Consider the following 18,963-nt stretch of genomic DNA (forward strand, 5'->3'; position numbering starts at 1 on the left):
TAACTTCAAAGGGCTGTAACTTTTTTTATGTGCCCATTTGTACTAAGGTAAGTTAGGTTCAATCGAACTATTTTTGGTCCCAGAATATGTGATTTAATTTATGACCTGTATTTTTGTTACACCCTGTATTTTTATAATGTATTATGAAGACTTACTAAGTACTACTATTTTAATTTTTTTGTGTTTTGTGTACCACCGCAAGTAATGAAATGTACCACCAGTGGTACATGTACCACAGATTGAGAATCGCTGATCTAAATCGTATATCTGCAGCTCTAACTCTATCTCATAGTGTCTTACTATCGACTTTCTGTATCATATTCTGCTGCGTATGTCATTATGGGTCTGATGACTCTTTTGTAAATTTTGACCTTCACTTCTTTTCCAATATTTGTATTTCTTCATATTGCTTCATTCAGGCAACCTGCGGCTCTGTTTGCATTCTTAAATTGGTCTTTTTTGGTCAAAATGCATTTGGTCTTTTTTGTAGAAATTAACATGTGAAATTTTCTAACAGTTATATTAAATTGGTGCAGCATACGTTGTAAATCATCGTCACTTTAAGAGATTAGTATTGCGTAGTCTGAATAGCAGATTATTTTAAGTTGTTTTTCTCCCATTTGGCATGCTTGTTTAGTTCTCAGATATTTTATTATTTCACCCATGAAGAGGTTGAACAGTAGAGGACGCAGGGACTCTCCTTGTCTTATCCCATTTCAAGCTTCAATTGGGTCAGTTAATTCTTCATCCACTTTTACTTTTATTATACTGTTCTGGTTGATATTTCAGATCGTTCTAATATATCCTTCTTTACCTTGTTGGTTTGGTATAATGTCCAACTTGATCCTGAATAAATATATTACAAGCTTGTGACGCAGTTAGTCTTTATCAACTTGAAAACAAAATTGTTTCTAAACCAATATCTAGATATTTGGGTGTTCAGCATAAATAAAAGAAAGAAACTTACTTTGCCAAGAACTTTGTTTTTTTTTGTAAAAACAAGTAAACAATTTGTATTGCATCGGCATGTAGAAAATAAGTAGGTGATAGAAAACCTTCATGCAGTAGGTATAATGGTAGGGGAGCAAAGTATGCTAAATGTGCAGTCACTCGAGCGCTTTGGGGACCTATTGGGTTGTAAAGAGTAGGTCCTAAAATCAAAAAAAGTTAAGTGAAGTTTTCCATTTTAGTGGGCGCTTGCCATTTTTTTATTTAATTTTCCATTTCCAACAATCATTTTTTCCGATTATAACGCCATCTATCCATAATTCGAAAAAATGTTTCGAATAAAAGTTACTTATTTTTACGTAAGGAATCCAAATCTGTAATAAAAATTGAGGGCTCTTATTTAAGATTTTAAAGTAGCCCCCCACCCCACCTCCGTGGGCGGTCGTGTTTGATGCCATTCGATAGATTTTTCAAAAATATTGAATAAGTGTATTTTACAGTTTTTCGATCTGATGTTCATTTCACGAAATATCGCGGGATTCGTATTAAAAATATTTAATTTTCCCCCCACCCCTCTCCTTGGGAAGTCGTGTTTGGTATCATTCGATAGATTTTTAAAAAATATTGAGCATATATTTTTTAGTTTTTCGCTCTGTCATTCATTTCGCGAAATATTCGCTATTCTCTCGTGAAATTTTGGGACTCACTCATTTCCTTACGCCCGGTTCAAATAGTCAGATTTTTGAAATATACACTCTTTTGCATGCACTTAACTTACCTTATCTTAATCTGACAATTTCGAGTTTTTTTAAGGATAGATTTTTTTTTAGAGCCAATATATGGTAGAGGTACATCTGCAGGGTACCAGGTTTCTCCCCATATGCTAATCTGACGCGCTCGAGTAACTGCAAAAATCCCCGCTTGGGCTCCCCTACCATAATATTTGTAGCTAGATTAATGCGATTTTGTTAATTTAATTTATGGCCATATCTAAATAGTTTTTTTTTCAAGTAGTACTAGATTAATGTTTGTGTATCTAGCCTGGATAAATCAACACATAAAAATAAATGGAATTTATTGTCAGAAATAAATAGGTACAGCAAACTGTATTTAGAACATCAGTATGTATTAAATTTGCCTGCAAATAATGTGAAACCATCGAAAGTTCTTAAGTAGAAGATGAATGGGCGATCTGCATTAAATTTATACATCTGAACAGGTGGTGGAGCATACAACGAAGATTTAAATATGAGTTGAACTAAAAAAAGAAAAGATGGTAGATATTCATTATTTATATACTGGACAAAAAAACCTCTGTTCAATATTCTAGACTAGAACTATATTCTTTACCACTTATTTTCTTAAAATATTTTAAAATTATAGAAAATCTGACTCTGTTCTAATGACACAGCGATGACCTGATAAGTATTGCGAAAAAAATTAAAACTTAAAAAAATAAAAAGCATATTAGGAAAATTTTCAATAATGGAAGGTAATTATTCGCAGGAATAGAACAACTGAAGATGAATTGAACCTAATTTTTTCAAAATACATAATAATTATAGTAGCCTATAGTGAAACGAGAATTTGAGCTTTTTTCTTTATAATCGTTGAGCTATATCGGCAAAATTTTAAAGGTCTTACAAATAAATAGTACAACAAAATAAATATGTATAGCGCGTATTAGACTAAAATGATAGAAAACTTTCAAATCAAATGCATAACAGATGTTTTATTTGTCAAAATTAAAATCGAACTTATAATAATTTTCAGATTATTTTTTCATGGTTTTATTATTCGGTGAATTTTCCTGCAAACATTGTTAAACCATCACTAGTTCTTAAGTAGAATAAGAACGGATGATCAGCTCTAAATACGTATGGTTGGGGCCGTGGTGCTTCATAAAGAGATGCTCCAGCCATCATCATTACTAAAACAAAAGATTGTTTAAGGCTTATATTTGGGGCTAATACTTAATTTTCTGAAAGTTGTAGGACTTACACTTTATTCTTTAGCACTTTGCACAAACTTTTAATTAAGTTAACGATATTAACAGTCTTCCATTTTATACCGCTAACGCGTCTTTGAGATTATAGCAGGGTAGTTTACTATATTTATGGCCTACGGTATACAAGAAAGGTAATTGGGCCAGTGCTACGCTTCAGCCGCCTATTATTACCCCTGAGTTTACTCAAGGTACTCATTTTATTCAGACTGAGCCGACCTGGGACCCGTGAATATTTTTAAAAATGTCTATCTGTTTTCGCCAGTGTTGGGATTCGAACCCCGTCCCACCTGCATGGAAGTCAGACATCTTGCCGCCTGAGCTACGACGGCCCTTTCCTTAATTAAGTCCTTTCGCGATATTTTAATCTTAAAAGACATTGGGTCCAAACACATATTTTTATAACCATACTTCAAACCTTTCTGATGATAAAAGTCTAGTATTAAAAAGTTATATAGGTTGCACATGCGAGTTCATTTTGAATGAAGTAAAAGACAGACGTACTCGCAGTCATTTATTGTTAACTCCCGGAATGGGACGTTTCATCGCCGCCGGTTCATCACCGCCGTTTCGATGCCGCCCGTTCATCGCCGCCGTTTCGATGCCGCCGGTTCATCGCCAGTCCATTTCATCGCCGGCCGTTTCATCGCCAGTTAGTCAGTTGATCTTGTATTATGGGAGATGACACGACACGACGTTAAATTCAGTTTAAAACTTATGACAAATAAATAGATAAAAAATATTATTATTTTATATGTTCTATTTCTACTTTCCCCTAAATTTGATACTAAACAGTATTAAATTTGTAATGTTAAATTATATTTTATATTATAAAAGTTTCAAAGTCTATTAAAAGATTAAGTATGGTAACGGGAATGGTCACATCTCGCATTTCCTAGAATTTCTAATTAATACTAAAAATAAATAATAAATGTAAATGTCGAAAATTGGTCGAAAATTCGGAAATATATCAGTTAGCGATTAACTGACTGGCGATGAACCGGCGGAATCGAAACGGCCGGCGATGAACTGGCGGCGATGAACTGGCGGCGATGAAACGTCCTAGACCCACTCCCGTTAACTCCTGACGACCGGTTTCACTCTTTATATGCAATATGCAGAGCACCTTCAGGTTAACGGTTACAAGTAAGCTAAATGCTACAAATAAAAACAAGAGGTAGAACAATGGGTGCGTTCGGACGACCACAGCGGTTGGACAGCTGAGCCAGCAGTAGCTGTCAGACGTCACCGCTGGAAGTCAGCCGCTGAGAGATTTACTAACCTTTCCCTATCACGGCTGGATATAACCACTCAGCCGATTTCTGCTGACAGCCAGCCGCTATGGTCGTCCGAACACACCAAATGTCTGGTTGTAAAAATATGCTAAAAAGATCCATAAGATCAAGCCAATATTGAATAATATATATCAATTAAACAAATACATTATGCATGCACACTGGCAGTAACAAAAGCTCGTATGCCCGCAAATACATGTCTAGTATTCAATATTAATTTCTAATTATCTACGTATATTTAATTCTAATTACCTACAAAATTCAGTTGGCGCCGATAGTAGACATCATTAGTCGTAATGTTAGTACACAACAGGTTTTTTGAAAGTCCATGGTCACAGACTCCATCGTGTTTGATTTCATGGAACGTTTTCGGTAATTTTTTTTAATGTATAAAAACGCTCACCTCTCTTTCTCTCTGTTTTGTTTGAAGATTCCGATTTGTCTCTCCTTTCTCAGTGGCAGTTTTAAGCTTTCCCTCAAGCGCTAAAATTTGTGATTTAAAGGAATCACATGTAATACTACAAAAGTCCTTACGTGGATAACCAAAGGAAAGGTTGAAGTTGTTCTTAAAAATCCCACGAAATGATTCATATGTTATTTTATGTTCTGGATAGTTAGTTAAGTACATGGTAGGTATGTAGCTTTGAAATATTTAACTCAGCAGGAAGGTAAATTTTGTTGGTGTCTTTTAAAGAATAGTGTGATTATCTCCCTTTTAGTGATTTCAAATAAGTAATTACGTTTTGTTTAGTTTCTTGTGAAAGTTTGTGGGGTCTTGTTGAATGTTTTTCACGACAGTCAGTGGGAGATTTACCAGCACTAAGCAGAGCACCCCTTATGTACCTAACCTTATCCTCACTAGTACCATGAAGCGACATGAACGATTTTAAGCAGACTTGAACATCACATACAACATTGTCTTTTAACAAACGAACTCTATATGAAAATGAAGCTGCGTTATATCTAGGAGCTGCATTTCGAGGTCGTCTTTGAACTATAGGCAACACTCTAATGAGGCCACTCAAATAAGAGTTCTGCTTTTCTCTATCTCTCAGCTTATTATACGCTCGAATAATTCGTTTTCGTCCCTCTTCTGGTATATTCTGAAATCATTTAAGTCTTTTGCACAAACAATCCGGCCCAAGCTCGTGAGACGCTGCTCGCAAATCTCTCATAACATTCCTAACTCGACCTGTTGTTTTTCGTTTCTTACTCATTGGTTTTCTGGACGAGCCATCAGTTTCACTGCAATGAAAGTTTCGGGTCTTCTTAGGGAAAGTAACTTTTAAGTTAGTTCTTAAGCGTTATTTGAATTAAAATAATCGATTTATTGTATAATGACCAAACCGCTGTAATACACGGAGAGGCAGCGCTAAAAAATCTCATTGAATTTACTAAAACTAAATTTTTCACAGTTGATTACTGTGATTGTGTAGAGAAACATACTGCGGTCGGTCAAGCGAAAAACAGGGGTCACTGAGAGGGTATCAAAGTTGCTTCCCTACGGAGGTAATTAAATCCATTTACTAAGGCTGAAAATCGGTACACACATTCTAAAGTGAATATAAATAAAAGTTATTATAGTCGGTCAGCTGTATGAGGGGACAGAGCCGGTCGGTCGGTATATATCGTACTAGTGATGTCATCCATCTGGGCGTGATGACGTAATCGACTATTTTTTTATGAGAATAGTGATCGTGTGCTAGCTCATTTGAAAACTTAATCGACTATTTTTTTATGAGAATAGTGATCGTGTGCTAGCTCATTTGAAAGGTTATTCAATTCTCTATACAGTACTATAAATATTAATATGATTATTTATACAGGGTGTCCAAAAAAACTTTTTGAAGTAATAATTAAACAATTAATTTAATTAAAAAAATTGTTTTTGGACACCGTGTAGAATTAATCATGTTAATGCTTATATTACTGAATAGGGAAGAGAATAACCTTTCAAATGAGCTAGCACTCGACCCTTATTCCCATTTAAAAAATGGTCGATTACGTCATCTCGCCCAAATGGATGACGTCACTAGTACGATATATATGTCAAAAATTCATAATTTAAAAATCGAATAACTTTTGTATTTTACATTTTTTTCTAATTCTGTAAATAAAGCAGTTTACAAGGGGGTCAAAATATAGTGAATAACCCTGTACATTCACTGGGGCTGACCGACCGGCTCTGTCCCGTCATACAGCGGACCGATTATAATAACTTTTATTTAGGTATATTTAATTTAGAATGTGTGTACTGATTATCAGCCTTAGTAAATGGATTTAATTACCTTCGTAGGAAAGCAACTTTGATAGCCTCTCAGTGACCCCTGATCTACGTTTTGCTTGACCGACCGCAGTATGTTTCTCTACACAATCACAGTAATCAACTGTGAAAAATTTAGCTTTAGTAAATTCAATGAGATTTTTTAGCGCTGCCTCTTGGACTATGAATTAGGTATGGGCCTTTATTACTTCTCTCAGAACAGCTTTTAATATGTTATAGGATTTATTTACATTTATGATTTTTTCTGTTCGTCTATCAATTTTTGTAATAACGCGAACATTTCTAACGAATAAGGAATTCCTTACGGTGCGTTCATAACGGAGACCATCGGATGGTATCCTCACCTAGTATGTATCATAGTATCGTACTCTTAATTTTTGTGAAGTTTAGCATTTAACATAATGCATTTATTTTATCTGGCGATCGATACTACGAGTACGAGCGATACCAGGGAACGAGGGTTGGCGCCTTCTTGTGAACGTCCATTAAGACTAACTAACTCGCTTGAACTTAATTCCGATTTGGTGGTGGTCAAAAAAGTGAAACGTATTCAGTCGTAAGTATTGACAACTTCATACCAGAACATTATTTGTTACGACACTTCGGACTTTTCATTAAAGATGAAGAAAAAGAAAAGGAGTTAAAAAAAATCGAAAACGTTCTGTTCTTTAAAGGGTTTTTAATAGATTGTTTATACCTTTCACAAATGATTTCTCATTAAACTTTTGTGATTGATGGTGCCGTTCTAACGTTAAATTCTTTAAGAATCCTACCTGATATTTTAACTGCGTATATTAGATTAAATAAAAAAACTTAATCTCAAATGCATAACACAAGATGTTTTATTTGTCAAAATTAAAATCGAACTTATAATAAATTTTCTGTAGTTTTATTATTCATTGAATTTTCCTGTAAACATTGTTACACCGTCCCTAGTTCTTAAGTAGAATAAAAATGGATGATCTGCGTTAAATACGTATGGTCGTGGCCGTGGTTTGGAAAAAGGAGATGCTCCATCTGACATTATTACTAAAACAAATGATTATTTAACGTTTAAATTTGGATCTAATACGGTATTAGTGATGTTGATTATAGTTACTTTCGAGTATTCGTTACAAATCGTTACTTTTGTATAAAGTAATCATTTACAGTATTCGTTACTTTGATTACTATGATTACTTTTGTATTTGAGTACCGGTAATCATATCGAGAATCGTATTTCTCAGTCCTCACCCTCACACCCTTAGAACGCTTCATACCGATAACGATATTCGATAACATTCGTAAAATATCGGTCCCGTCCGTTACTCGCTGGGATACGATTGGTAGAAAGTAATCAAGTGTATTTACTGGTTGTAGATACAATAGTCGTTACTCGCTCTGACACGATTAGTACGAAGTAACGAAGTAATCAGAGTAATCAAAGTAACGATTTGTCTCTCTGTATAGTAATCGTTACTTTCGGTATTCGTAAGTAACGAGTACTTTGTAACGAATACACACTTTTTCAACATCTCTATACGGTATGCGGCAAAATAAACAGTGCTGAAATGCGTATGCCTCAAATTTGTATGTTTTTTGGGCCGAAACGTACCGAGTGGTTTCCATACGTCTTTATAACGTATGTTAATATCGTGTTAATGTCAGGTGCTTCAAGATGGTACTTAGTTTTGCAGAAAAAAATGTTATCGTAGAGTTTTATTTTCAGTCATACGGAAAAAGTCGCGAAAACGATCAAAGCTCAAAATCAACAATGATTTCAGCAGGACGAGGCAACCTGCTACACCGCCCAGGAGTCTCTTCGAATACTGCTTGATCATTTTGGGAAATAGCCACTCACCAGACTTAACGCCACATGATGCGTATATATGGGGACTGCTGAAGGATGCCGCTGCATCACGCAAAGTTATCAACCAGGGTTCAGAGCTCATGCCAGAGATCACACTAAGCGAAATCCTGGACGCAATGAAAAAGATGAAAAACAACAAAGCGCCAGGAGAAGATGGAGTCGTAATAGAAGCTATAAAGATGGGTGGACGTGCCCTTCTCAACCAAATAAAAATTTTGTTTAACCTTTGTCTAACAGATTGTTGCATACCGGAAACATGGAACAATGCAGTAACAATTTTACTACACAAGAAAAGAGACAAGGCGCACCTAGAAAACTATAGACCAATCAGCTTATTGAACCACATCTATAAAATGTTTACCCGAATAATTACGACAAGACTAGAAAAAAAGTTAGATTTCTACCAACCCCGAGAACAAGCTGGATTCCGCTCAAAATTCGGAACAAACGATCACCTACAAACAGTAAAAACCTTAATAGAAAAGTCGATAGAATATAACAGACCACTGGTACTTGTCTTCGTAGACTTTCACAAAGACTTCGACACTGTGGAATTGGACAGCATTATAACTGCTATGAACAATAGTAGAATAGATTACCGGTTTACAAAGTTAGTGCAAACATTATACCAAAACGCCACAATGCGTGTAAAACTACATGATACTACCAGAGAAATTCATATCAAGCGAGGTGTGAGACAGGGCGACACTCTCTCACCTAAAATTATTTATAGCGGTCCTCCAATACGCCTTTAAAATGCTAAAGTGGTAAAATAGAGGAATAAAAATAGATGGAGAAATGCTCAATCATCTGCGTTTTGCCGACGATATAGTACTTATTACCGAAGATCTGGGTGAAGCACAACAAATGCTTCTAGAATTAGAAAACGTATCTTCAACAATAGGTCTAAAATGAACATCAGTAAGACCAAATTTATAACAAATTTAGTTCCCAGCGAACACCTAACCATCCAAAATCAAGTGGTAGAATTGACAGAAAAGTACATAATATATCTCGGTCATGAAATCAGAATAGGCAAGGACAATCAGACTTGCGAATTTCAACGACGAATAACACTTGCTTGGACGGCGTATGGTTCACTAAGAGACATCTTTAAGAGCAACATCCCGACAGCTATGAAACGGAAGACATTTGACCAATGCGTTCTTCCTATTATGACATACGGAGCAGAAACTCTCACGCTCACAAAAACAACAGCACTAGAAATGCGAGTGGCACAAAGGTGAATAGAAAGATCGATTCTCGGCTTGACAACAAAAGACAAAATAAGGAACCAAGACTTAAGGAAAAGAACAGGTATCACTGATGTCGTTGAACGTATAGCCAAGCTGAAATGGAATTGGGCAGGTCACATAGCGCGACTGAAAGACTCAAGATGGACCAGAAAACTAATTGACTGGTGCCCAAGATAAGACAAACGCAGCAGAGGACGACCACCAACACGCTGGGTGGACGACATTAACCGAATATCCAAGAAATGGCAACAAGAAGCACAGAACCGTGAAGAGTGGCGAAGAATGGGAGAGACCTATGTCCAGCAGTGGACAGAAGAGGTTGTATGATGATGATGAAGGATGCAGACGGATCCACCGTCTGACATTCCAGAATTGCGGACTAGAATTAAAGATTTCTTTCGTACCAGAGGGCATCTTTATGATCGGCTTTATGGTGGACGTCGTGAATAATGTTTGCAAGGCTATATCATGTATACTAGATATATAAATCATCATAAACATTTCAATATTCATTATAGTACTGTTTATTTTATTGCATACTGTACTTAAGTTTCATAACGTTTTAGGACTTACACTTTATTCTTTAGCACTTCTGCACAAACTTTTTAAGTACGTTCTTTCGCGTTATTTCAGTTGAAAAAATCCTAACCTACAAACCGACTCCTTTCTAACTACGTCCGTCTAATTTACTTACCGTTGCACGTCATTATCTACGTTAGAGATTTAAGTTGACATTGTTGCGCAATTACAAAAAATTCTTGAATTCATTTTAAATCTCACAATTTTTGCGGAAGTGGATTATACAGCAAAACAAATTAATATTCAATGTAAATAAATAAAAATACTTTAGAAATAGAAAACAATAATTAAGTTATAATCTTAAGTTAAAGTACATAATAAAAACAGTAAATATATTGAAAGAAATACTTATAGTAAAGAATATAAACAAATATGAAGTGTCATCACCGCAACTGTCAAATAAATGTTACCAATTTATGCCAAAATATCACCTTCGTTCGATTATAGTTACATTTATACAAATTAAATTAAACATATTATTGTATATTTCTTTAAGTTAAAGTTAATAGAAATCTCTAAATATTATTTCTACGCGTATATAATAAAATATGTCTAGTGGCTGTAATGCCAGTGTACTCGGCAAAGTGATTCTAAAACGAACACACCTACCGCCTAAATATTTCGTGTTGGTATCATGTGACGTCACGGGCTATGACGCTGATGACGTGCAACGGTAAGTAAATTAGATGGAGTATAAGTAAGTTGTTTAATGTAATGTACCTAATTTGATGAAATTTAGGTGAAGGTCAATATGCAGAATGTCTACGTTCGAAGCACAGCAATTAGTAGGTAAAATATGGATTTTTCTTTAAAATGAGGATATTTTGATACAACATTTCTAGGGATGCAACTAGACGCATAATTAAGCTATAAAAATCACATTCCAAATCTAACCCCAATAATCCAGCTTTCCATCATGGTAAGGCTAACAGATTTCATAAACTATAAAAAACCAAAATAGGGGTTCTGAACCGTGCTATCAACGGGGTAATAGATACTTTTTAGATTTGAATAGTGAACTACCTCCTATATACTAGCTGCAAAATAAATGTATCTTCTACTTGGGTTGGTCCATATTGGAAAAATTTCAGGTTTGGGTAACATCTATATTATGGAGGCAAAAGCACGATGGAATGCTGGGTCCGAAGAGTAAACATGGAGCTAAAGTAACTGTATAACGAAACAATTATCGGTCGCTTCATAAAGGCACTGAGAGTGAGATGAATGGGGCACGTGATCAGAATTAAAAAGGGAACGATGCTAAAGATGATTCAAAAAGGGGGCCCTATCACTTAAACAAGGAAATAATAACGCAGACAAAAATGGTTTGATATGATAGAGGAAGATCTTAGAAAAGAGAGAATTGATGGTTAGGAATAAGGAGCAACGAATAGGGATCAATGGAGGAGAACATTAAGTTAATTTAATATTGCTTGAAAAGCCCTCCAAATTGTTAAGGTGTTAAAAATTTTGAAATATATGTCTAAGTACATATTATTATATCAAGTATATTTTAACCCCAGGCCTTCAAGATGTGTTGAACTATGAAAAGAAATAAATGAATATTAGACAGGATGATACAAAACTGCTCACATGCATAATATTTAGATGTTTTATTTGTCAAAACTAAAATCAATACCAATTTGCATATAATTTTTCCAGTTTTATTATTCGTTAAATTTTCCGACAAACATTGTTAAACCATCTCTAGTTCTTAGGTAAAATAAGAATGGATGATCTGCGTTAAATACGTATGGTTGGGGTCGTGGTTGAGGATACCTAGCACTTAGAAGCATCATCATTACTAAAACAAAAGATTATTCAACGCTTATATTTTTTAGGAAAAACTCTTCATTTTCTTAAAGATGCAGGGCTTAAACTTATTTCTGTAGCAATTCTGCACAAACTTTTAATTAAGTTCTTTCACATTATCTGAGTTTAAAGAATCCGACAAAACCGACATTCTAATTCTAGCTAATTTAATGAATTTAAGGTAAAGATACAATATTTCGAATATCTACGATGGAAGCACAGCAATCGTAAGCGTATGTAGATTTGTGTATTAAAATTATGATATTTTGAGCTGGCGTAACTTGATCTAGAATGGATTATAGTACATTCGTTAGTAATAATTACATAGTGAACGTGTTCTGCTGGTCACAACATTGTTTAACCTGGCACTGGAGTATGCGGTTATATTAGGTAAATGCAAACTGGACGAGGAAACCTACTGAGCAACAGAACGGTTCAACTGACCGCTTATGCTGATGATATTAATATTATGAGTAGAACATCAACAGGAGCACACAGGAAACACACGCAGGGTTAAAAACGCAAAAGAAAAGGCCAGGTCTGGAAATTAACACAGAAAAAAAAACAAAAATAATGATACAGACGGGAAGAAATTTAATAAGTGTAGTCCCACAAAATATTATACATGAAGATAACATTGAAACGGTTGAAAAGTTTACATACCTGGAATTAGAAATATATGCCGACGGATCAGTGTATGAAGAAATACGGAAGAGAAGATCGCAGGCAAACAGAGCTTATTTTACCCTCTCCTATATATGTATTTCGGTCTAAAATTGTCCACCGAAATATAAATATGAGAATCTATAAAACCTAATTTCGGCCAATAGCATGCTATGGCAATGAAGCATGGGTTCTGAAAAGAAATATCCAAAAACAAACTCGACACAGTCGAAAAAATCTACCGATGGGAATACTAGGACCTGTGAGGGAGAACGGAATCTTCAGAGTTCGATACAACAACGAGCTTTCTCAAGTTTATAAGGAAACACCCCTGTCAGACTTCATTAGAACACAAATTTTGCAATGGGCCGGACATGTGATAAGAATGGGAGATTGGCTACCAAAAAGTAGCAGTGTACGCTAGAATGCAGGGAAAGAAACCGGTTAAAAAGCCAAGAAAGTGCTAGGAAGAGACAGTAAGCAGAATGGCACAAGCACTTTTAGGAATCCGTGTATGGAGAAGAGCAGACTCCGTATATAGAGAATATTAATATATAAAATATCTACAATTTCCAGGAACGTTTCTATGTAGACTAATAATTAATCTAGACAAGTCTAAGGTTAACAAATTTCAGGAAAAATGCCAAACAAAAAGAGTCCTGAGCCTTTCTCTTGCCGAGACTATTTAGACTTTAATATTGAACTATCACCTGTTTATCCTAGCCGTAAAATTAATTTCTATTCTACTTGGGTTGCTACATATTGAACAAATTTCAGGTTTAAGTAATATACAGACTGGATGATAGAAAACTAACAACTCAAATGCAGGACAGAAGATGTTTTATTTGTCAAAATTAAAATCGACCTTATAATAATTTTCACATAATTTCTCCAAAGATTTATTTGTTAAATTTTCCTGCAAACATTGTCAAACCATCACTATTTCTTAGGTAAAATAAGAATGGATGATCTGCGTTAAATACATATGGCCGGGGCCTTGGTTGGGGATACCTAGACGCTCCAAGTAAGACCATTACTAAAACAAAAGAATGTTCAACCTTTACATTTGGATCAAGCACTAAATTACTTTTAAAAGCAAATCTGGAGGTTTATAAGATAGCAGAAAAGCAAAATATATAAAGTTAAAAGCATGCATACAAAAAAGTTGAGTAAATTCCCTAACTTTTTAAACCTCTTTAAAAAAAACCGGAAGATACCATACACCAAATATGAAAAGAGACGAACGAACATATACGGAACAGAACATTCAAGAAGCACTGTGATTTTCAAAAAAAGGAAAAATTACCAGGTTAATACTTCGTAAAATAACGCATAAAGCATTTAGAGCACGTAGAATACAAAATGAAGGCGTAGATGTAGGGCCGATGTGCAAAAGCTAAGGAATAAACTAGTGGATTAAGAAAATACAGACTGAACCAAACAAATGGAACCAACACATAAATACAATGGTCCGAATAACCTAAACGATGAAGAGCTATTTACGATCTAGGTCTAGACGTAGGACAGAAAATTAATACTGAAAGATCACATTTTGTGGCCATGCTAGATAATTTAGAGGATACATTCATTTTTATTTATTATTTTTGTCGTGAATACTTATAGGTCTGGATCCCGCGTATGAAAAAAAAGTTGATTAATAGCAAGCTGAAAATTTGTTAATACCTTAAGGGTGTCTAGTCGGACAAACTTTGATATATGGGAACACTGGAATAGGGAAAGTTTTAACTGTGGAACAGGTTAAAAATTTGGAACGGTCAGACCACGAAAACGGCACATGTATTTTGTCCGACAGAACGCACTCTCCGAACAGAGATTAAACTCTCATGCAAACTTCAGACTCCTATTTATCACCAAATGGTCGTTTTAATGAGCGGAACATGTAGAATATGTCAAATGACAGGAATTATGACAGGTGATAAATACCGGTCTGATTTTTGCATAAGAGTTTAATCTCTGTTCGGAGAGTTTAAGTCTGTTTTGTCGGACAAAATAAATGTGCCGTTTTCGTGGTCTGACCGTTCCAAATTTTTAACCTGTTCCACAATTAAAACTGCCCCTGTTACAGTGATCCCATATATCAAAGTTTATCCGACTAGACACCCTTAAGCTATTGAGAAATTTTCAGCTTGCTATTAATCAACTTTTTTTTCATACGCGTGATCCAGACCTATTAACAATAATTAAGAAAAGGTTTTTCAATACAATTTATTGTTTAGTAACCTACAGGGTATGATTTCGATATCTAAAAACTATATCTGCAGTGTCAATATGTGGTAAATCTTCCTGAGAATAGCATAAATTGATCATAACTTCTTAAATAAAATAGGAATGGACGATCTGCCTTAAATTCGTATATTTTAATGGTTGGTGGAGGATACAAGGATGAACTAGGCGCCACCATAACTAAAATACACAAGAGAATTTCCATTGGATGTGTATGTGTACTGCATTGGCAAAAATAGCATGCATTTTATTAACTATATCCAAATGTAGGGCTTAAACATTATTCTTTAGCCTTTTTACGAGATATATGGATTTTAGAGAGTATGCTATACATATATATTTTAGAAGTTGAATTTTTTATTTATAATTTTTGTCAAGAATACTCAACAATTAAAAAAATAGAGACAGAGAAAATTTACAAGGAAAAAGTTTTCGTGTAGTTAGCTGTATACCATGAATTACAAAAAACAATAAAATATTTTATAAAAGGTATAATATTATATTTAAAATCCCTAAAAAGGGCTACATCACAATCACATAACTAGTTTTCGATTAGTTTACCAATCATCATCAGTGCTTACGTGAAATTTACATGCTAACCACCAAGATATAATTTTATAAAAATATGTGGATCAAAGCCCTGTACAAGAAATCCGTCAAGGAAACATCGGTTGAAAATGCTATCTTAAGCATGGATGTTTAAAGTATTTTACTAATATGCCCCAGGTAACATCTGAGCTGTGGTTTGACTTGTTCACATGGTGTAAGTATGACTACTTTCACAGGGAAGGTGGGGTCAGGGTCAGGGGTCAGGGCTGACGAGGAAGGGAGAAATGGTCCTCCGAAAAGTGGTAGGGCATGAGGCTAACTCCCTCATCCCGTAAAAACATATTTGTACGAAATCTCGAGATAGAAAAGCCGGACTGAACTCAAGACGATGACCCAGGCACCGAACTAAGGACAATGATTTAAAGATTAGTACTTGGAATGTAAGAACACTGTATAGGACAGCGGGACTGAATCTGCTCCAAGATCAACTCCTAAAATATAGAATAGACATCCAGATTTAGCCATACGGCTCACACTCCCTCTAAGGGGAAAATTGACTCATCCCAGATACCTACGGTATCAAAAGGATTGAGCTCTGGTGGGACTCTTTCCGTGTTATCGAGCCCTAGGTGACTTGGAATGCAGGTGTATCTCCCAGAAATGTTCGTACGCATCTGGCCGTCGCGAGTAGTACAGCTTTCTGCATGGTCTTATAAAGATGTTCATTCAGACCCAGCTTTTTTATGCTTTCGAGGAGAGTCTTCGGAATGACTCCAGTAGTAGACATAATAATCGGTATCGTCTGGGTACTTTGCATTCTCCATTGCCTCCGTATTTGAATTTCTAGATCTCTGTACTTGGCGATCTTTTCAGTAAATTTACTACGTAGATTATTGTTGTTAGGTATCGCCACATCAATTAGTGTTGTTTGTCTTGTTAATTTATTAACTAGTACGAGATCTGGTCTATTATGTGCCACTGTTTGGTCTGTGAGCACAGTGCGGTCCCAGTATAGCTTGTAGTTGCCATCCTCAAGCATACTCTCAGGGACGTATTGATAATACGGGAGATGCTCTGTTTGGAGAAGTCCCAGCTTGATAGCTATCTCTTGATGAAGGATTTTTCCCACTGCGTCATGCCGTTCCTTGTATTCAGTTGCAGCAAATGCCTGGCAGCCCCCTGTAAGATGTTGGATGGTTTCTTGGGCTTGACATCCATATCGGCATCTGTCGTTTTGAACCTGAGGGTCTTTGATGATATATTTCAGGTAATTTCTGGTTGGTATAACCTGATCCTGAATGGCCAGTAATGAACCCTCCGAATAGACATTATTATTATTATTATTATTACATAACAAGTAAGGACAGAGGAGCAAGCTCCTATTATGCCCAAAAACAAAGAAAAATAACAATGTAAAATAACTACTGACAGTTACATAAAATAAGAGATATTAGTAAAATATCCATAGAAAATTTAACATCGTGCAATTTTTATGTATGAAATATTGTCGTATCCAGTCTGTTTTTAAACGTATTCACTGTAGTTGCTGATATGGTGTCTCGATCTAAATTATTCCAAATATTAAATATCCTGTTAGGCAAGAAGTTTACTCTGGACCGTGCTATTGCCTGCTCCTTCTTTAATTTGTATTGGTGGCCTCTTAATCTATCATCTCGGTTTATGGTAAACATGGTATTTAGGTTTCCAAAGTTGTATTTCAGAATTCGGAAGCACAAAATTAGATCACCTCGAAGACGTCGACGCTCGAAAGTCGTTAGATGAGCCATGGTGAGTCTATCTTCATAACAAGGTCTTACGCGGCCGAATGCGAGTCTTGTAGCTTTACGCTGCACATTTTCGATTAATACCTTGTCACGAGCGAGATCTGGATTCCAAACCGATCCTGCAAACTCAAGAGTAGGTCTGACGTATATTGAATAAAGTCTGCACATGGAATTTAAAGAAATACGTGTAAAACACTTACGTATCAGAAATAGTTTCGAGTTTGCACGTTTACACACCGACACAATATGCTCCGACCAATTTAAGTCACTGTTAATTATCACTCCGAGGTCGTTGTGGGAGGTTACCGAGCTTAAGGGATGTCCATTTATAAAGTACGGTAGTGACGGGTTGTTCTTGCCAATGTGTAGTACAACGCATTTCTCAATGTTTAGAGGAAGTAACCATTCCAAGGACCACTTCAATATTGTATCGAGATCATGTTGAAGAACATGTTGGTTAACAATAGGATTAACGTACAACTTGGTATCATCAGCGTAAATGGAAACCTTACTAGATATAATGAGTGGAAGATCGCTTGTATAGACACAGAAGAGAAGTGGTCCAAGTACCGATCCTTGTGGGACTCCGCTCTTGACAGGTTTATCTAATGAATATGCTTCCCCAACACGAACTCGGAAATACCTATCAGATAGGAAATTCTGAATCCAAAGGTTTAACTTTCCGCGGATACCAAAGTGATCCAATTTAGCTAGTAGTCGACGCTTGGGAACACGGTCGAAAGCTTTGGAGAAGTCTAAGTAGACTACGTCAACAGGATGCCGATCGTTTAAAGATGACGACCAATCGTTAACACAATGGAGTAAATTCGTGATTGCTGAACGACCTTTAATAAAACCATGTTGTTGGTGAGGAATCACATTTTCGTGAAGGAGAAACTCAGACATAGCTTCAGAAATAATGGCTTCCATGATCTTGCTGACAATAGGTACTAGGCTGATTGGGCGATAATTATTGCAATCAAGTTTATTGCCTTTCTTAAAAATAGGAGTAACCGAAGCCAATTTCCACGATGAAGGGAGATAACCCTGATTAAAGGAAGTATTCATCATAAGGGATAGAGGGATTGCTACAGAATCTGCGCATTCTTTTAGGAAAAAGGAGGTTAGTCCGTCCAAACCAGGCGATGAATTGTTGCGTAGTTTCCGTAAATGTTGTTTAATTACCTCCGGTGTGAAAGAGATGTCATTAAGAGTTGCATGCAAACGTGGACACATTATTTGAGGAACGGCATCATTAGGTTCATCTGTAAAAACCTGAGTGAAAAACAGCGATAAAGCATCAGAGGATTCTTTATTCGAAGAACATAAAGACCCGTCGGCTTTTTGAAGCAATGGTATGGAGACTTTAGACGATAAAGATGTGCGAATGTACCGGAAAATTTTCTTACTATTATCACTTGCAATGATAGATTCTTCAAAATCTTTCCTTAGGTTTAGCAAAGATTGTTTTACTCTATTGGAAAATCTACGGTGAACAAGAAAATCATCAAGGGAACCTGTGCGTTTATAAGATTGCCAAAGCTTCCGTTTATGTCGAATTAAGCGTGTAGCGGCAAGGTTGATCCAAGGTTTTAATTGATTTCTAAACAGCTGACGTTCAGTTGTATGAACTGAAATAGTTCTAGTTGTAGTGTCAAGAAAAGTGTCCCACATTGACGAGGGATCGATTAAGTT

The 18,963-nt window shown here is 35.8% G+C and overlaps 1 protein-coding gene across 38 annotated transcripts in view; it reads right to left on the reverse strand.

The window, feature by feature from the left end:
* The window catches only part of LOC114333727 (alaserpin), a 305,048-nt gene that overhangs the window by 213,980 nt on the left and 72,105 nt on the right, over positions 1–18,963 (reverse strand). The window contains exon 4 of one of the 38 annotated variants that reach the window (XM_028283687.2): positions 2,661–2,878. The exons of 33 other annotated variants lie outside the window; for them this stretch is intronic. In XM_028283687.2, the coding sequence (XP_028139488.1) occupies positions 2,742–2,878 (137 nt within the window). In that variant the 3' untranslated portion in view covers positions 2,661–2,741. Of the gene's footprint in view, positions 1–2,660; positions 2,879–7,351; positions 7,562–11,810; positions 12,021–13,514; positions 13,728–14,903; positions 15,116–18,963 lie in introns of those variants that run through there. 4 more of the 38 variants (XM_028283685.2, XM_028283690.2, XM_028283689.2 and 1 more) reach the window with 4 other exon arrangements.

The sequence above is a fragment of the Diabrotica virgifera genome, chromosome 2 (assembly GCF_917563875.1).
Source record: "Diabrotica virgifera virgifera chromosome 2, PGI_DIABVI_V3a".
Lineage (NCBI taxonomy): Eukaryota > Metazoa > Arthropoda > Insecta > Coleoptera > Chrysomelidae > Diabrotica > Diabrotica virgifera.